The sequence below is a fragment of the Ziziphus jujuba genome, chromosome 5, assembly GCF_031755915.1.
Source record: "Ziziphus jujuba cultivar Dongzao chromosome 5, ASM3175591v1".
Taxonomy (NCBI): domain Eukaryota; kingdom Viridiplantae; phylum Streptophyta; class Magnoliopsida; order Rosales; family Rhamnaceae; genus Ziziphus; species Ziziphus jujuba.
The window spans coordinates 1,811,059-1,823,873 of record NC_083383.1 but is presented as its reverse complement, the minus strand read 5'-3'; the positions used below and the strand labels follow the sequence as shown (position 1 = coordinate 1,823,873).

The following is a 12,815-nucleotide window of genomic DNA, read 5'->3' as shown; positions in this document are numbered from 1 at the left end:
ATGACATCAATGGTGGAATTCTTTTATTTTTAAATATCAAGCAAAGAATCGCTTTCTTCTTCATTCAAAAAAAAGAATGGCCTCCATCAAAGCCAACATTCATATTTCATGCAACTAAAGCAGCTGATTGATTCTAAAAAAAAAGAGAGGAAAACATTATTATTCAAATATTTCATGTAGTACTTTAACACTAATCAAGTTTCCATGGTGGTGTATTTGCACTAAGTAGATTAATTGAGGACAAACATAAAAAAGAAAAAACTGTCAGAAGTGGGATTTGAACCCACGCCCTCTATCGAGGACCAGAACTTGAGTCTGGCGCCTTAGACCACTCGGCCATCCTGACTTGTTATCAAATTTCTCTACTTAATTGTGAAATGTCAAAGCGCAGATTCTCAACAACCTCAACCAGTGAAGGAAACATTATGAAAAAGCAGCGATGAGTGAGGTCCACAGAGTAAGTGGATTCCACGCCACCATTTATGGTGTGAAGACGAGCAACATCAGCAAGCGGCATGAGAATCTCTTTTTGTAATCCTAAAAGCCAATTGTCGGCTCCTTTTGCTTTGCAACGTCCATCCACCATGGGCCCATAACCTATCATCTGTTCTTCATCCTGCCATAGGGGCTAATATTCATATTTCATAACCTATGATTTTTTTTTTTTTAATTTTAATAAAATCATCATATATTTATATAATATCAATTTGGACAAAGCTTAATTGAGGAGTTTTAAATTGCGTTCTATTTTATCACGAAATACAATATATTATAAATTAAAAATGAGAAAGAAAAATGAGTTGTGATGAATTTTTTGCTTTCTTTGCCAGTTAATTAGTTTCCACATAAGTATATCTACTTCACCCTTTTTTTTTTTTCTTTTTTCTTATTTCTTTTTTTAAATAAAGTATATGTACTCCTTATTTCAACATGTATGTGATAGGGCGGAACCAGAAAATGACGATGGGTTGGCCAAGACACCTTTTTTTTTTTTTTTAAATAAAATTATCTTAATTCGTACAAACAATTATATAGAAGCAAGTAATATAAAATATTTTATCAATTTTTTATATTAAATACGATAATATATGAAGAGCAAACAAAAAGATGTTATCACCAAAAAAAAATAAAAAAATGTTGATTGATCTTTAAAAAAAATTTGCGGGTCTTTTCTCTGTTTTTTTTTTTTTTCCTTTTGTTTTCTTTGATTAAAAAAAAAAAAGTTACATTTAGTTATATATATATATATATATATATATATATACACGCAATTAACTAATTTTTTCTCTAAAACACTTATATATATATGTATGCATATGCAATTAAAAATTTTCAAAAACCTTAAGAGGGGCCATGTTCCCCCGGGCCATAGGCTATCTACGCTATACTACTGTATGTAATATTTCAAAAGTGTTACGAGCATTACATTTTAATTAACCTCTATACACAATGAATAGTTTAAATTACATAAAAATAATGTCATGTGATCACCTGCAGATGTTCCACTCAAACTCGGGTACATGTGTTAAAGGTTCCCGTCAGCGATGGACGCGGATCTTTGTTATGGAGCGGGTTTGACATATGGGCGGTTGGAGAAACTCCTATAGTTGTCCTCCCAGTACGACACGTAGCAAATTGATTGGCAAACTCTCCGACATTATATACTTCCATTCCACCGTCCCACCCACGATGTTTAAATGCTTTGGATCCCCCCCCCAATACCCCATCCAATATCCATGCAATGCTACTCTTATCTATTCCCACCTTTCCATAACTGAATTAAAATAATATACTAAATAAATATTCAATCATTCGAAACCACCCCATCTTCATTTTTAGTTCTTTGAGACTTAGACATCTGTCACATGATGCTTGCACCTCGATTTTCCAATCTTAAATATTTAATTATTTGCATTGTATTGTGCTACCAAACAATGTTTAATGCATGCCAAACAAATTTAAGGTGTGCTAGCTAGCTAGCTTCATTCTTCCGCATATTTTTAAATACTATATGCAGAAATCATATGGTGTACTCCATATTATAAATTCGAACCCCAAAAAAAAAAAAAAAAAAAATACATATATATATATATATATATGTAAAAAAAAAAACAGTCCATTGAATTAACGAAATTGGGAGGAAAGCAAGATGGTACCTTTCGAAGATCTCTGGTCTCTTTACACGTGATTCGGATCATCAAGTGAGTAATTCGATCGCCTACCAAAAGCAATTTTTTCCTCTTAAAAAATAAAAAAATGAAAAAGGAGGGGTTTTATATATATTATGGGAATCTAATTCCATGACTAAATGTCAGATAGCCACATTCAAGCATTAATTCAACGAATATATATAAAGAATCAATGAAAGCGAATGGTCCGTAAAAATGATGCTTCAAACAGCGGTTAATTTGTTAGGTGGCCGGAGTAAGTTGATTTGATACCAAATCAAAAGATGCTTGGGCGGAGGGAATCTCTTAATTAGACCCGCTTAATTCATGAACTAACTCTAACTCTAATCGATATTATTAATTGTTTCTTGCCACTAATTTCTTTGATGTACTTAACAATGTAAGGCACAGAATATTAAACGGTTAAAATTCCACTCAGGTTGTAATTAAACCATCTATTCTATCGAGTTATCTCAAAATTATTGCTTTTCACTTGATAAATAAATTAAAGTAATTAGGATAAATATATACGATTATATGATCCTCTCGAATATTATCTTAGTTCTCATACTTTCGGTTAAATGAAAATTAAAGGGAAAAAAAAAAAAAAAAGAAGGCCGCATAAGTTTGTGCAGAAAACTAGGTTTAAATATATTATCTAACAAGTTCTAAATACCGGTTCAACATTTGTTTCGTAATTCTCATGTAATATTCTGCAGAATGAATCAAACTAATTAAATTACGATAACTTTAAAATGAATTATGATTCCAGTTCAATTTTAGTGTTCAAGCCAATTATTCTTCGTGTTATTCTTTTTCTTTGGCTTTCGGTAGCGCCCCAGCCAATGTCCTTTCCTTATTAAGTAGTAGCCATTTTATGATTCAGAGTAGGATATTGTTAGTATATTGACCCTTAGAATTTCCTTTTTATGGGAGTAAAAAAGGAAATTTTTTTTTTTTTTTTTGTGGAAGGAGTTAAATGGAATTTGATCCAACTAATTATATGATATACGAAAACGTTTATATATATATATATATATATATATATATATATATATATATATATATATATATATATATATATCTTTGGGGATGGCCATATATGGATACAATTAATGTAAAAACGTTCAAACCCAAGAAATTTTGTCACGGAAAATAATAATTAAGGAAAGGCATTGATGGCCATATGTTTAGAACCCTACCAATTTTAAGCATGTTTCTCAAGCGATTAAAAGTAATTAACATGCAGAATATAAAAAATAAAAGGAAAATAAATAAAATAAAGGTAAAATAGTAATGGCGATAAGGACTCTAAAATCAGTGAACTTTTGGTATTTTCCCGCAATCCATATAAACTTTATTTGCCGAGGGAAAAAAAAAAAAAAAAAAAGTGAAAGTGTTCAAATCAAGGAAAAGTCCAAAAAATAAAAGACAAATTTACATAAGTTTGCCTGTTTTTGATTTTTTTTTTTCCCCGTATATATATATATATATATCCACAAGCTCAGGATTTACATTAGCTTAAAAGCACGAGTAGAGAGGAGTTTCAATTGGAATTTACATACGCCCGCGCTCTTAATTAAACTGCCGCCCATTGTATTTTATTTCTAAGATGATTGGGATAGAAATTAGGTAGCTTTGACTTTGAGTGTTTGACCTCTTAGATTACGTGGCTTCGCTTTTGACCTCCTAGATTACGTGACTTCCAATATGCATCTATTTAAATTATATTATATTATTACATGGAGAGAGATAAATATATAGACAGATAGATAGATAGATTGATAGATCATACGAAGAAGCAAAGAAACTAGTCTACTTCGAAGCAATTTTGTAGGTGGCAATTCCCGTTCAATATTTTATTTTTCTATCTTTTTATATATCTCACACAACAACCCTCCAACAAAAGCCCATAAGCAACCCTCATCAATTACGTTCCATCATCATTTCCATTCTCCTTCCTTTTCATCATCATCATCACCTTCTTCTTCTTCTTCTTCCAACCCTCATCAATTACGTTCCATCATCATTTCCATTCTCCTTCTTTATCATCATCATCATCACCTTCTTCTTCTTCTTCTTCTTTAGGTGGTATTGCAGCCATTCTTTCATTAAAGAAAGTTATAGGATAGAAACAACCAATATTGGCAATAGCCATTCACCATTGCCAAACTAATGGATCCGACTGTCTCCCATTCTTGTTATATGTTTATCACTCTCATTATGCTTCTAATATGCAAAGGTAACATTTTTGCAATCTATGTACCTATATGGCTTATTTAAGTACTTTTTCCAAACATTGAAATCAAAATATGTCTCAATTGTGTTATTGACATTTGGTGTTTTCTGGGTGTAATTTGTAAAAAGGCACAGAAGGTGCTACATTTACTCTCCTCAACAGGTGCGGTTATACGGTGTGGCCCGGAATTCTCTCCAATGCCGGAAGCGACAAATTAGAAAGCACCGGATTCGAACTCCAGCCGGGTGGGTCCCGCTCCTTCCAAGCCCCGCCCAACTGGTCCGGAAGATTCTGGGGAAGAACCGGCTGCGCTTTCGACCCGAACACTGGCCAAGGCAGCTGCACCACCGGGGACTGTGGCTCCAACCAGGTCGAATGCAATGGCGCCGGAGCAAACCCACCGGCTACTCTTGCCGAATTCACAATCGCATCGGCCTCGCAGGACTTCTACGATGTGAGCCTGGTAGACGGGTACAATATACAGATGATCGTGGACGCGAGTGGCGGGTCGGGCACGTGTTTGTCGACGGGGTGCGTGACCGACTTGAATCAGCAATGCCCGGCTGAGTTGAGGGCCGGGAACGGCGCTGCTTGCAAGAGTGCTTGCGAGGCTTTTGGGAAGCCGGAGTACTGTTGCAGTGGCGAGTATGGGTCGCCCACCACGTGTAAGCCGTCTGTATATTCGGAGATGTTTAAATCGGCTTGCCCAAGATCGTACAGCTACGCTTATGATGATCCCACCAGTACATTTACATGCTCTGGAGCTGATTACACTATAACATTCTGCCCTTCCTCCACAAGGTAAAGCATTTTTTTTTTTAAAAATAAAAAAACAAAAACAAATAAAAAAATTTAAAATAAAAAAAAAACCCAACCCGCCCCATTTAACATTTTGTTCTTTAATTTCTAATATTTAGTATTTATTATTAATTGTAGTAAGCGAATCTGTTATAGTGTGGTATTCTTTACTACTATTCCATTTGGCTTTCGTACAACTTTTTTTATTTTTTTTTATTTTTTATTTTTCAAGCAGACTCATCTTTTGTATTTCACAAGCTAACTAACAGCTCAGTTTATATTAGCTTGTGGAATACAGAAAGATACTGCCAGCTATTATAAGGAAAACGTATAATGATCTTTTGAAAACCATAAATATTTTTATATAATTTTTCATAAGTTAAAAAAGCACTCTATAGATATGAGTAAATTTCTTATTATTTTATTGTATTTTTATTATATTGTGCAGTCAAAAATCAGCCAGAGATGCTTCTCCAATAACAGGCACAGCGAACGGATCTGAAGCAGGAACAGGGGATGTCCCAGTCCCAATGGTGGACAACAGTTCGTGGCTGCCAAACTTTTTCACTGGAGATTCTCCAAACACCCTTTCTTCTTCTGCTTTGCGTATTTCATTGTTTTCTTCTCTGACTTTGTTTCTCTCCCTGTTTTTGCATTATTCATAGTTTCTGTATTTACCATTTTTGCGTTGAGAGCAAGGACTGAACAAGTCCAGGTTGTAAAGCCCAAATTTTCTAGGTCACATGTAAACAAGTCCAAAGCTTAAAATATACCTTTTTCTTTATTAAATTTTCCAAAGATCTTGTAGTTTGGTGAATGAACTGGGAAAAAACAAAAGAAAAATGAAGAAGAAAAGGTAAGCTCTATGTGGGTAGAGTGTCATTATTAATTGGGATTGGGAATTGGTTGGTGGGTGCCAGCTAAAGAGAGAAGCATTACTTTGCTGGAAGTGGAAGCATAGTTGATGGTAATTTTGAAGTGCTTGGCAACATTGGAAATATAATTATAATTATGCTTATCTTTATTCTCGTGAGAGTTGTGAAGAACTTGAGTCTGTATCCCAAAAACAAAACTAGCATCATGTCTAATTATTATATAGAAAAAAATCCTTTACTCAATAAAGTATTTTCTTGGTAATATATATACATATATATATATATATATATATATGGGATCAGTCCATGAAGGTTGTGGCTCGTATTAACGAATAATTTGTGAAGCTTTCAATCAATTTTAAGAATGGAACGCTGAAAGGTTAGAGATTCGCCCAATGTCAGGGGGATACGAACTTGTTATGATTCCATACCATAAATATAAAACTATTCCAAATATAACATATTCAATTGAAAAAAGAGAAAAACACCTGAGACTCATCGGGATGAAGAGTAGAAAGACAAGAGGACGCAAGGTGCCAATCCTCTCCCTCCACAGGTGCTCCATTCCGGGCTGGTCAGGCTAACGAACCTCTTACATGAACGTCTGGCTAAACATTTCATCACACATACCTTGCCCATCTTGTAAATCCGTTCTAATCCTTAAGATTGAACTTTTTATTTTTATTTTTAAAATTAACTAATTAATTATATTGAAACAGCAAGAACAATTATCCTTTTCTATCTAAGGATTTTTCCATTGGATTAAAAAGGGAAAACCTTTTAACTGTAAAAGAAATACTAATTATCATCAAATTTTGCATTTTTATCGTATTGACGACAAACAAAACAGCAACATAGTCAGCCTTATAGTGAGCCCATCCAACAATTTAGGCAGGCCTAAAAGTAAGGCCACTTGAGATTGACCTATGTCTTATCCAGCAGGATGGGCTGTCTGTCACCCGATCCATGCCCAAGTCCCTTCGGGAATGAAAAGGATAAAATACATTAATCCCATATTTTAGACTTATGCCATGCCGTCCTTCACAACTTAAGAAGAATGACATCGTGTGTAGTCCACTCTACCCAAATTCTACATTTTTCCAACCTTGAGAGCACATAATAACATAGGAAATCGGACGGAGAGAAAAAAAAAGAGTTATGCATTGAAAAGTCATGCGATTTTATCTGAAAACACAGTTTTCTGATGCTAATGCAAGAAAAAACAAAATATTCTGATTATATGATTACAGTAAATCTACTAATGCTTTCTTTCACTTCAACAAAGCAAAGCAAAATTATGCGTGCAGCATTTTCCACGGACTGAACAATAAAAAGCTTGAAAAGGCAACATGGATTGGAAAAGAGCCGGTCATTCTTCAAGCCATCTACAATTCATCCTTGACATCATCTGCCTCTTCAGCTTTAGGAGTAGCTGCAGCTTCTTTTGTATCACTTTCTCCCTCATTTTCTTCAACATCATCATCCTCCTCCACTGTAGCATCAGGGCTGATATTTAGGCTCGACTTTACTGAGCTGTAGATATGGGAGGCAAAATCCTTTGGATCATTAAGATTGAAGCCACTCTCCATCAGAGCAGTCTGGTAAATGAGTTGTGCAGTTTGCTTTACGCTCTCATCCTGAAAGATAAGGCAAATAATTGTAGAAAACAAAGATACAGTCAGCCAATAAATTAATTCCAATATCCTAGTCACCAATCAAGCGACAAAGGAGCTATTATTCATAATGCTCCTTCAGCATCGCAAACCACAGGCATGTTCCAAGGCATGCCTGTTTTCCACTCCCATACAATAAAGATGACCGCTTATACATTTTTCCCTCAGTTAATCTTTGAATACGTATGAAAAAAAGAAGTAAAAAGAGTCTTAAGCATTACCTCTGGATTCTTTACCACTCTTTCCCGTAGCTCCTTGATAATTGGGTGCCTTGGGTTGATCTCAAGCACCCTCTTCCCACGCATATATGCTTGCTTGCTAGCATCTGATAGAGTCTGAGATTGCATGATCTTCTCCATGTTTGCACTCCATCCATACTTTGATGTCACAACAACACATGGAGTGTCATCCAAACGATTAGACACCTTCACATCATCCACATTGTCACTAGCAAGAGCACCCTTCCACCACTTGGTCAGCTCCTTGAATGACTCCTTGAGCTCCTTGTATTTTGAGTCTTTCCCAAGTTTCAGCCCCTCCTTGGACACATTCTGGAATTTCTTGTCTTCATAATCCATCAGGTATTGCATCAGGTATTCATCAACAGGATCCGTAAAGAAAATAACCTGCAGCCAAAAGAATGGTGATTGATGTAAAACTAAAAAAAATATTATACACAATCTACTTTATTTAAATGAAAGAAATGAATACATTGTATAAAAAATGAAACTAGATAAATGTCTCATATGTACCTCAAAGTTTTTCTTTTTAAGCTTCTCAAGGAATGGAGATTTTTCCAGTTGCTCCTTGCTGGTTCCAGTAATATAAAATATATCCTTTTGACCAGCTTTCATCCTTGAAATGTACTGGTCCAGGGACGTCAATTTGCCATCCGACTTGGTGCTGTGGGAGAGGTTAATTAAGTCAAATTATCAACCCAACCAAAAGGGGAAAAAAATAATAATAAGAAGAAGAAATTAAAGGCTGTAGGAAATGAAATCATATTACTTGGCATAATAAGTATACCTCTCAAATCTTAGAAGTTTAGCCAAACGATTTCTGTTAGTAGCATCCTCAATAATACCTAGTTTGATCGACTTGCCAAATTCATTCCAGAATTTTGCATATTGACCTCTTTTCTCATCATCATCATCGGATTTTTCAACATCTGGTTCCATCAACATTCAACAAATGGGAAAAATTAACTTCTATAGAATTTTCAAAAATGACATATACATACGTATAAATATATATATTTTTAAACAGAAAGCATGAATTAACCGGAAATTTTGCATTTGGACTTGTTAAATAATACAGGACATATCATATGCATGAAACTAACACAGATGAAATGGTCAACCAGAAAGGACAAAGCTGAATTATGAACTTTAATCGGAAATCAGAAACCATGATAGAAAAAGTCATACCTTTCTTGTCTTTGTCATAGGCCTCATCAGGATCCTCCTCCGCAATTTTACGAATCATATCAAGTGCTTTACGGATGAGCTTCTTCTTGATAGTTCTCAAACTGCTGTGTTGTTGAAGCATTTCTCTTGATACATTGAGGGGTAAAGTATCAGAATCAACAAGACCCTGTTCGAAATGTCAAACAAATTAGAAACCAATCCCACAAAAGTTAATTGTAAGCATTTAGCATATCCTGCATTACCTTCAAAAAGTTTAGATATTTTGGCAGAAGATCATCAAATTCATCAGAGATGAAGACCCTTCTAACATACAACTTCAAGTTGGATTTGTTGGCGTTGTAGTAGCTCTCATAAAGGTCGTGAGGAGCCTTGGGTGGCACAAATAATACAGCCTTGAACTCCACATCACCTTCAGCAGTAAAATGACTCCATGCTAAAGGCTTCTCATCACTGAAATCCTGTTGAACATAAAAGATTAAACTGGTAAAGATAACTGAATTCTGAAAAGTTTCTACAATGTGTAGAACACACATTGAAATGTATTTGGAACAAGTGAAAATGGAAATGAAAGAGTACCTTTGCAAGAGAGTGATAGAATTTGGTGTACTCTTCATCTGTCACCTCCTTTGGACTCCTCAACCATATAGCTTTAACATCATTCAAAAGTTCCCACTCATAAGTTGTTTCCTTCACCTTCTTAGTCTTTGGTTTCTCCTCACCATCTTCCTCTTCACTTTTCTCAGCATCATCTTCTCCTTCCTCATCAGAAGATTTGCTTTCAGCTGTTCACATTGTTGTGTTAGGACAAAGAAACCAGAATTGTAAAATTAATCAAAAACAAACGTAATTTATCTTAGAACACTAAGTTCCTAATATTAAATAATAACAAAATTCAAATGCATAGTGCATACATGATTCCTCGTCAGTACTGTCATCTTCATCAGCGGGAACCTCCACATCAACCTCCTTGCTGGCCCATAAGTAGATGGGGAAGTTGATAAATTCAGAATATTTTTTAACCAAATCCTGCAATAAGTATTATGTTGAATGTTAATTTGGCCTCAACCATCAATCAAAACACAAAGTAAAAGAGAGAGAGAGAGAGAGAGAGAGAGAGAGAGAGAGAAGACACATTATCCAACAAGTAAAAAGGAAGGATTGCACGAAAAGGGAAAGGACTTGACGTAGCAATCAGATTGAGCTCAAAGGAAAAACTAATGAGAAACAAAAGCATCAATTGGTAGAAGAAGTTAAACAGTGACAGAGTAATTACCAAGAGAACATCTTGAATGAACTTACTTTTAGTTTGCTTTCCTCCAAGTACTCCCCAGCTTCTTCTCTAAGGTGCAATCTAATCTCAGTTCCACGTCCTAGTGGTTCATTCCATGTGTCTTCAGAAATTGCAAAGGCACCATCAGCCTTTGACTCCCAAACATACCTAAAAGTTTTTTTACAATATTTTAAATAATACAAATCAACAAAAATACCACTAAGAAGATAGGAAATTTAAAAAGCTATCTCAGTGCAAAGTTCCTACTGTTTGTCATCGTTGTGCTTGCTAATAACTTCAACATAATCAGCAACAAGGTACACAGAGTAGAACCCAACTCCAAACTGACCAATGAGATTGAGATCTCCACCTGTCTGCATTTTCTCCACAAAAGCTGAAACAGAGCAAAAACATATATTACAATCAACATCATTTGTAGCAATAAAAAGTTGGGTGTTTTTTGCTTCTTAACAAATCCAGTTGTATATACCTGAAGTTCCAGATTTTGCTATGGTTCCCAAGTTCTTTATCAAATCTTCCTTCGTCATACCGATACCTCTGTCACGAATTGAAAGGATTTTCTTTTCTTTGTCTAATTTAATCTGCAAAATCCAAGTGGTATAGTTATGACACAATACGAAAATCATCAACTATATGTTGTTTAAGGCAAGAAACTAAAAACTTGTATATCTGCCACCACTAACCTGGATGTCAAGCTTTGTGTTATCGCCTTCACCCAAAATCTCTTTATCCGTGAGGGAAAGGAATCTAATTTTGTCCAATGCCTGAAATTTTATAAAAAATATTCGCATTTAGTAGCAAAACCGAGACATATTTCACGTGATAATGGTATTAATGAATGTGCTAAAAATTAATGAGAAGGACATAAGCTTACATCGGAAGCATTGGAGATCAACTCCCTCAAGAAAATGTCTTTGTTACTATAAAGAGAGTTGATAATGATATCCATAAGCCGAGATACTTCAGCCTGGAACTCAAACTTCTCCGCGTTGTTACGAAGAGATCTCTTAGAGATCGACTCCGACTCCCTGAAATTAATTTATTTCCATTTCCATACAACGTTTCAGAAAGACAAAAAAAAAAAAAAAAAAGGAAAAAAATAATAATAATAGCGAAAATTCATTTAAAATTAAGATACTAATATAAAACACTTATTATGTGACCGAATCAGAGGGTGAGTGAGTGAGTGAGTGAGTGAGTGTTCTATAAGCGGTGCGAGAAGAGTTGGAAAGAGTGTTGGTTTACGAACCTCTTAACGACGTCAGAGTCAGTGGATAGACCATTTGGAACTGCACCGATCTTCTCTTCGACCTTGGGCGGATCTACAAGCTCTTCGGAGCTATCCTCCGCACTAGCATGTAATTTACGGCCTGAGTAACAACAGATCCCAAACCCTCACTTTGATTCAAATTTCTTACAAATATTAACGTCGACAATAAAAAGGATTTTGAACAATAACTGGTTCCATAAAATGAGCCTAAATCTTCGAAAATCAAAATCCGCCGAATGAAAAAAGAAAAAAGCATAAAAAACAAAATGTCAAGAAGATCAACAATATCTAGTGTTCCTTACGGAGACTCAGATTGAGAAAAATGGAAAAATGTAGGGAAAATAACAGCGAAAAAGTACCTTGATCCGGAAGGAGAAAGAGAAGGCATAAGAGAAGCAGAGCTGAAGGAATCGTCCACTTCCTCATTGTAACACTTCCAACTACTTCTAGTAGCTTCGCTCGCTAAGCTGATCCCCTTGTCTATGACTCTCGGGTGCTCCGTTGCTAGGGAATGCTTTATAAATAGCTCTCTTAGGAAAGGCAAAGACTGATTATCGAAAAAACCTTGACTTTAGATTGGGCTGATTTGATTTGCCACCGTGGACAATTTAACGGCCCCTGATTTGTTTATTAACACGTGGCGAAATTTGATTGCTCATAGTTTGTTTTCTTGACGTGGAGAAACCGAGTTATGTGGGCGGCCCCACGAGATGACTTGAAACGCAAAGTCTACTTGACCGACTTGATTTAGTTTGGGTGCGCCATCCTGGACGATCCTACGGTTGGGCTTAGTTTGACTAGCGTGGCAAACTTTCATTGGTGTATGCTTTCTACTTGACGTGGAGAACGCTCCTCATCTGTTTGGTTGCAGCGGTCACAGTAATACCATCACCGTGTATTAGCTTTACTAGAAGAATTTCATCAATACATATACATTTTTTTGAGAATAATTTCATCAATATAATTTATGAAATTTAGTAATAAATACATAAATGAGAAAATCTTCGTTTAGATGATTAGAAAAATACCCTCCGAATTTTTTTATTATTTTATATATATATATATATATATATA

The 12,815-nt window shown here is 35.2% G+C and overlaps 2 protein-coding genes and 1 non-coding gene across 3 annotated transcripts; 1 reads left to right on the top strand and 2 right to left on the bottom strand.

Moving 5' to 3' along the window:
- Positions 1-262: 262 nt before the first annotated feature.
- On the bottom strand, positions 263-346 carry TRNAL-CAA (transfer RNA leucine (anticodon CAA)). The gene has a single exon. It is a non-coding gene; the product is annotated as a tRNA-Leu (tRNA).
- A 3,437-nt stretch (positions 347-3,783) lies between these two features.
- Positions 3,784-7,415, top strand: LOC107420409 (thaumatin-like protein 1). The gene is made up of 3 exons (XM_016029362.4): positions 3,784-4,410; positions 4,536-5,208; positions 5,654-7,415. Exons 1-3 carry the CDS (start codon positions 4,344-4,346, stop codon positions 5,868-5,870), a joined length of 957 nt encoding a protein of 318 aa, XP_015884848.1. The 5' UTR covers positions 3,784-4,343; the 3' UTR covers positions 5,871-7,415.
- LOC107420419 (endoplasmin homolog) lies at positions 7,220-12,261 on the bottom strand. Its single transcript, XM_016029375.4, has 15 exons — positions 12,101-12,261; positions 11,721-11,841; positions 11,346-11,499; positions 11,155-11,235; positions 10,941-11,052; positions 10,718-10,844; positions 10,480-10,618; positions 10,092-10,206; positions 9,757-9,962; positions 9,423-9,638; positions 9,181-9,346; positions 8,780-8,921; positions 8,506-8,656; positions 7,975-8,379; positions 7,220-7,717 (listed from the first exon to the last, which is right to left on the bottom strand). Exons 1-15 carry the CDS (start codon positions 12,165-12,167, stop codon positions 7,466-7,468), a joined length of 2,454 nt encoding a protein of 817 aa, XP_015884861.1. The 5' UTR covers positions 12,168-12,261; the 3' UTR covers positions 7,220-7,465.
- Between the last annotated feature and the right edge of the window lie 554 nt (positions 12,262-12,815).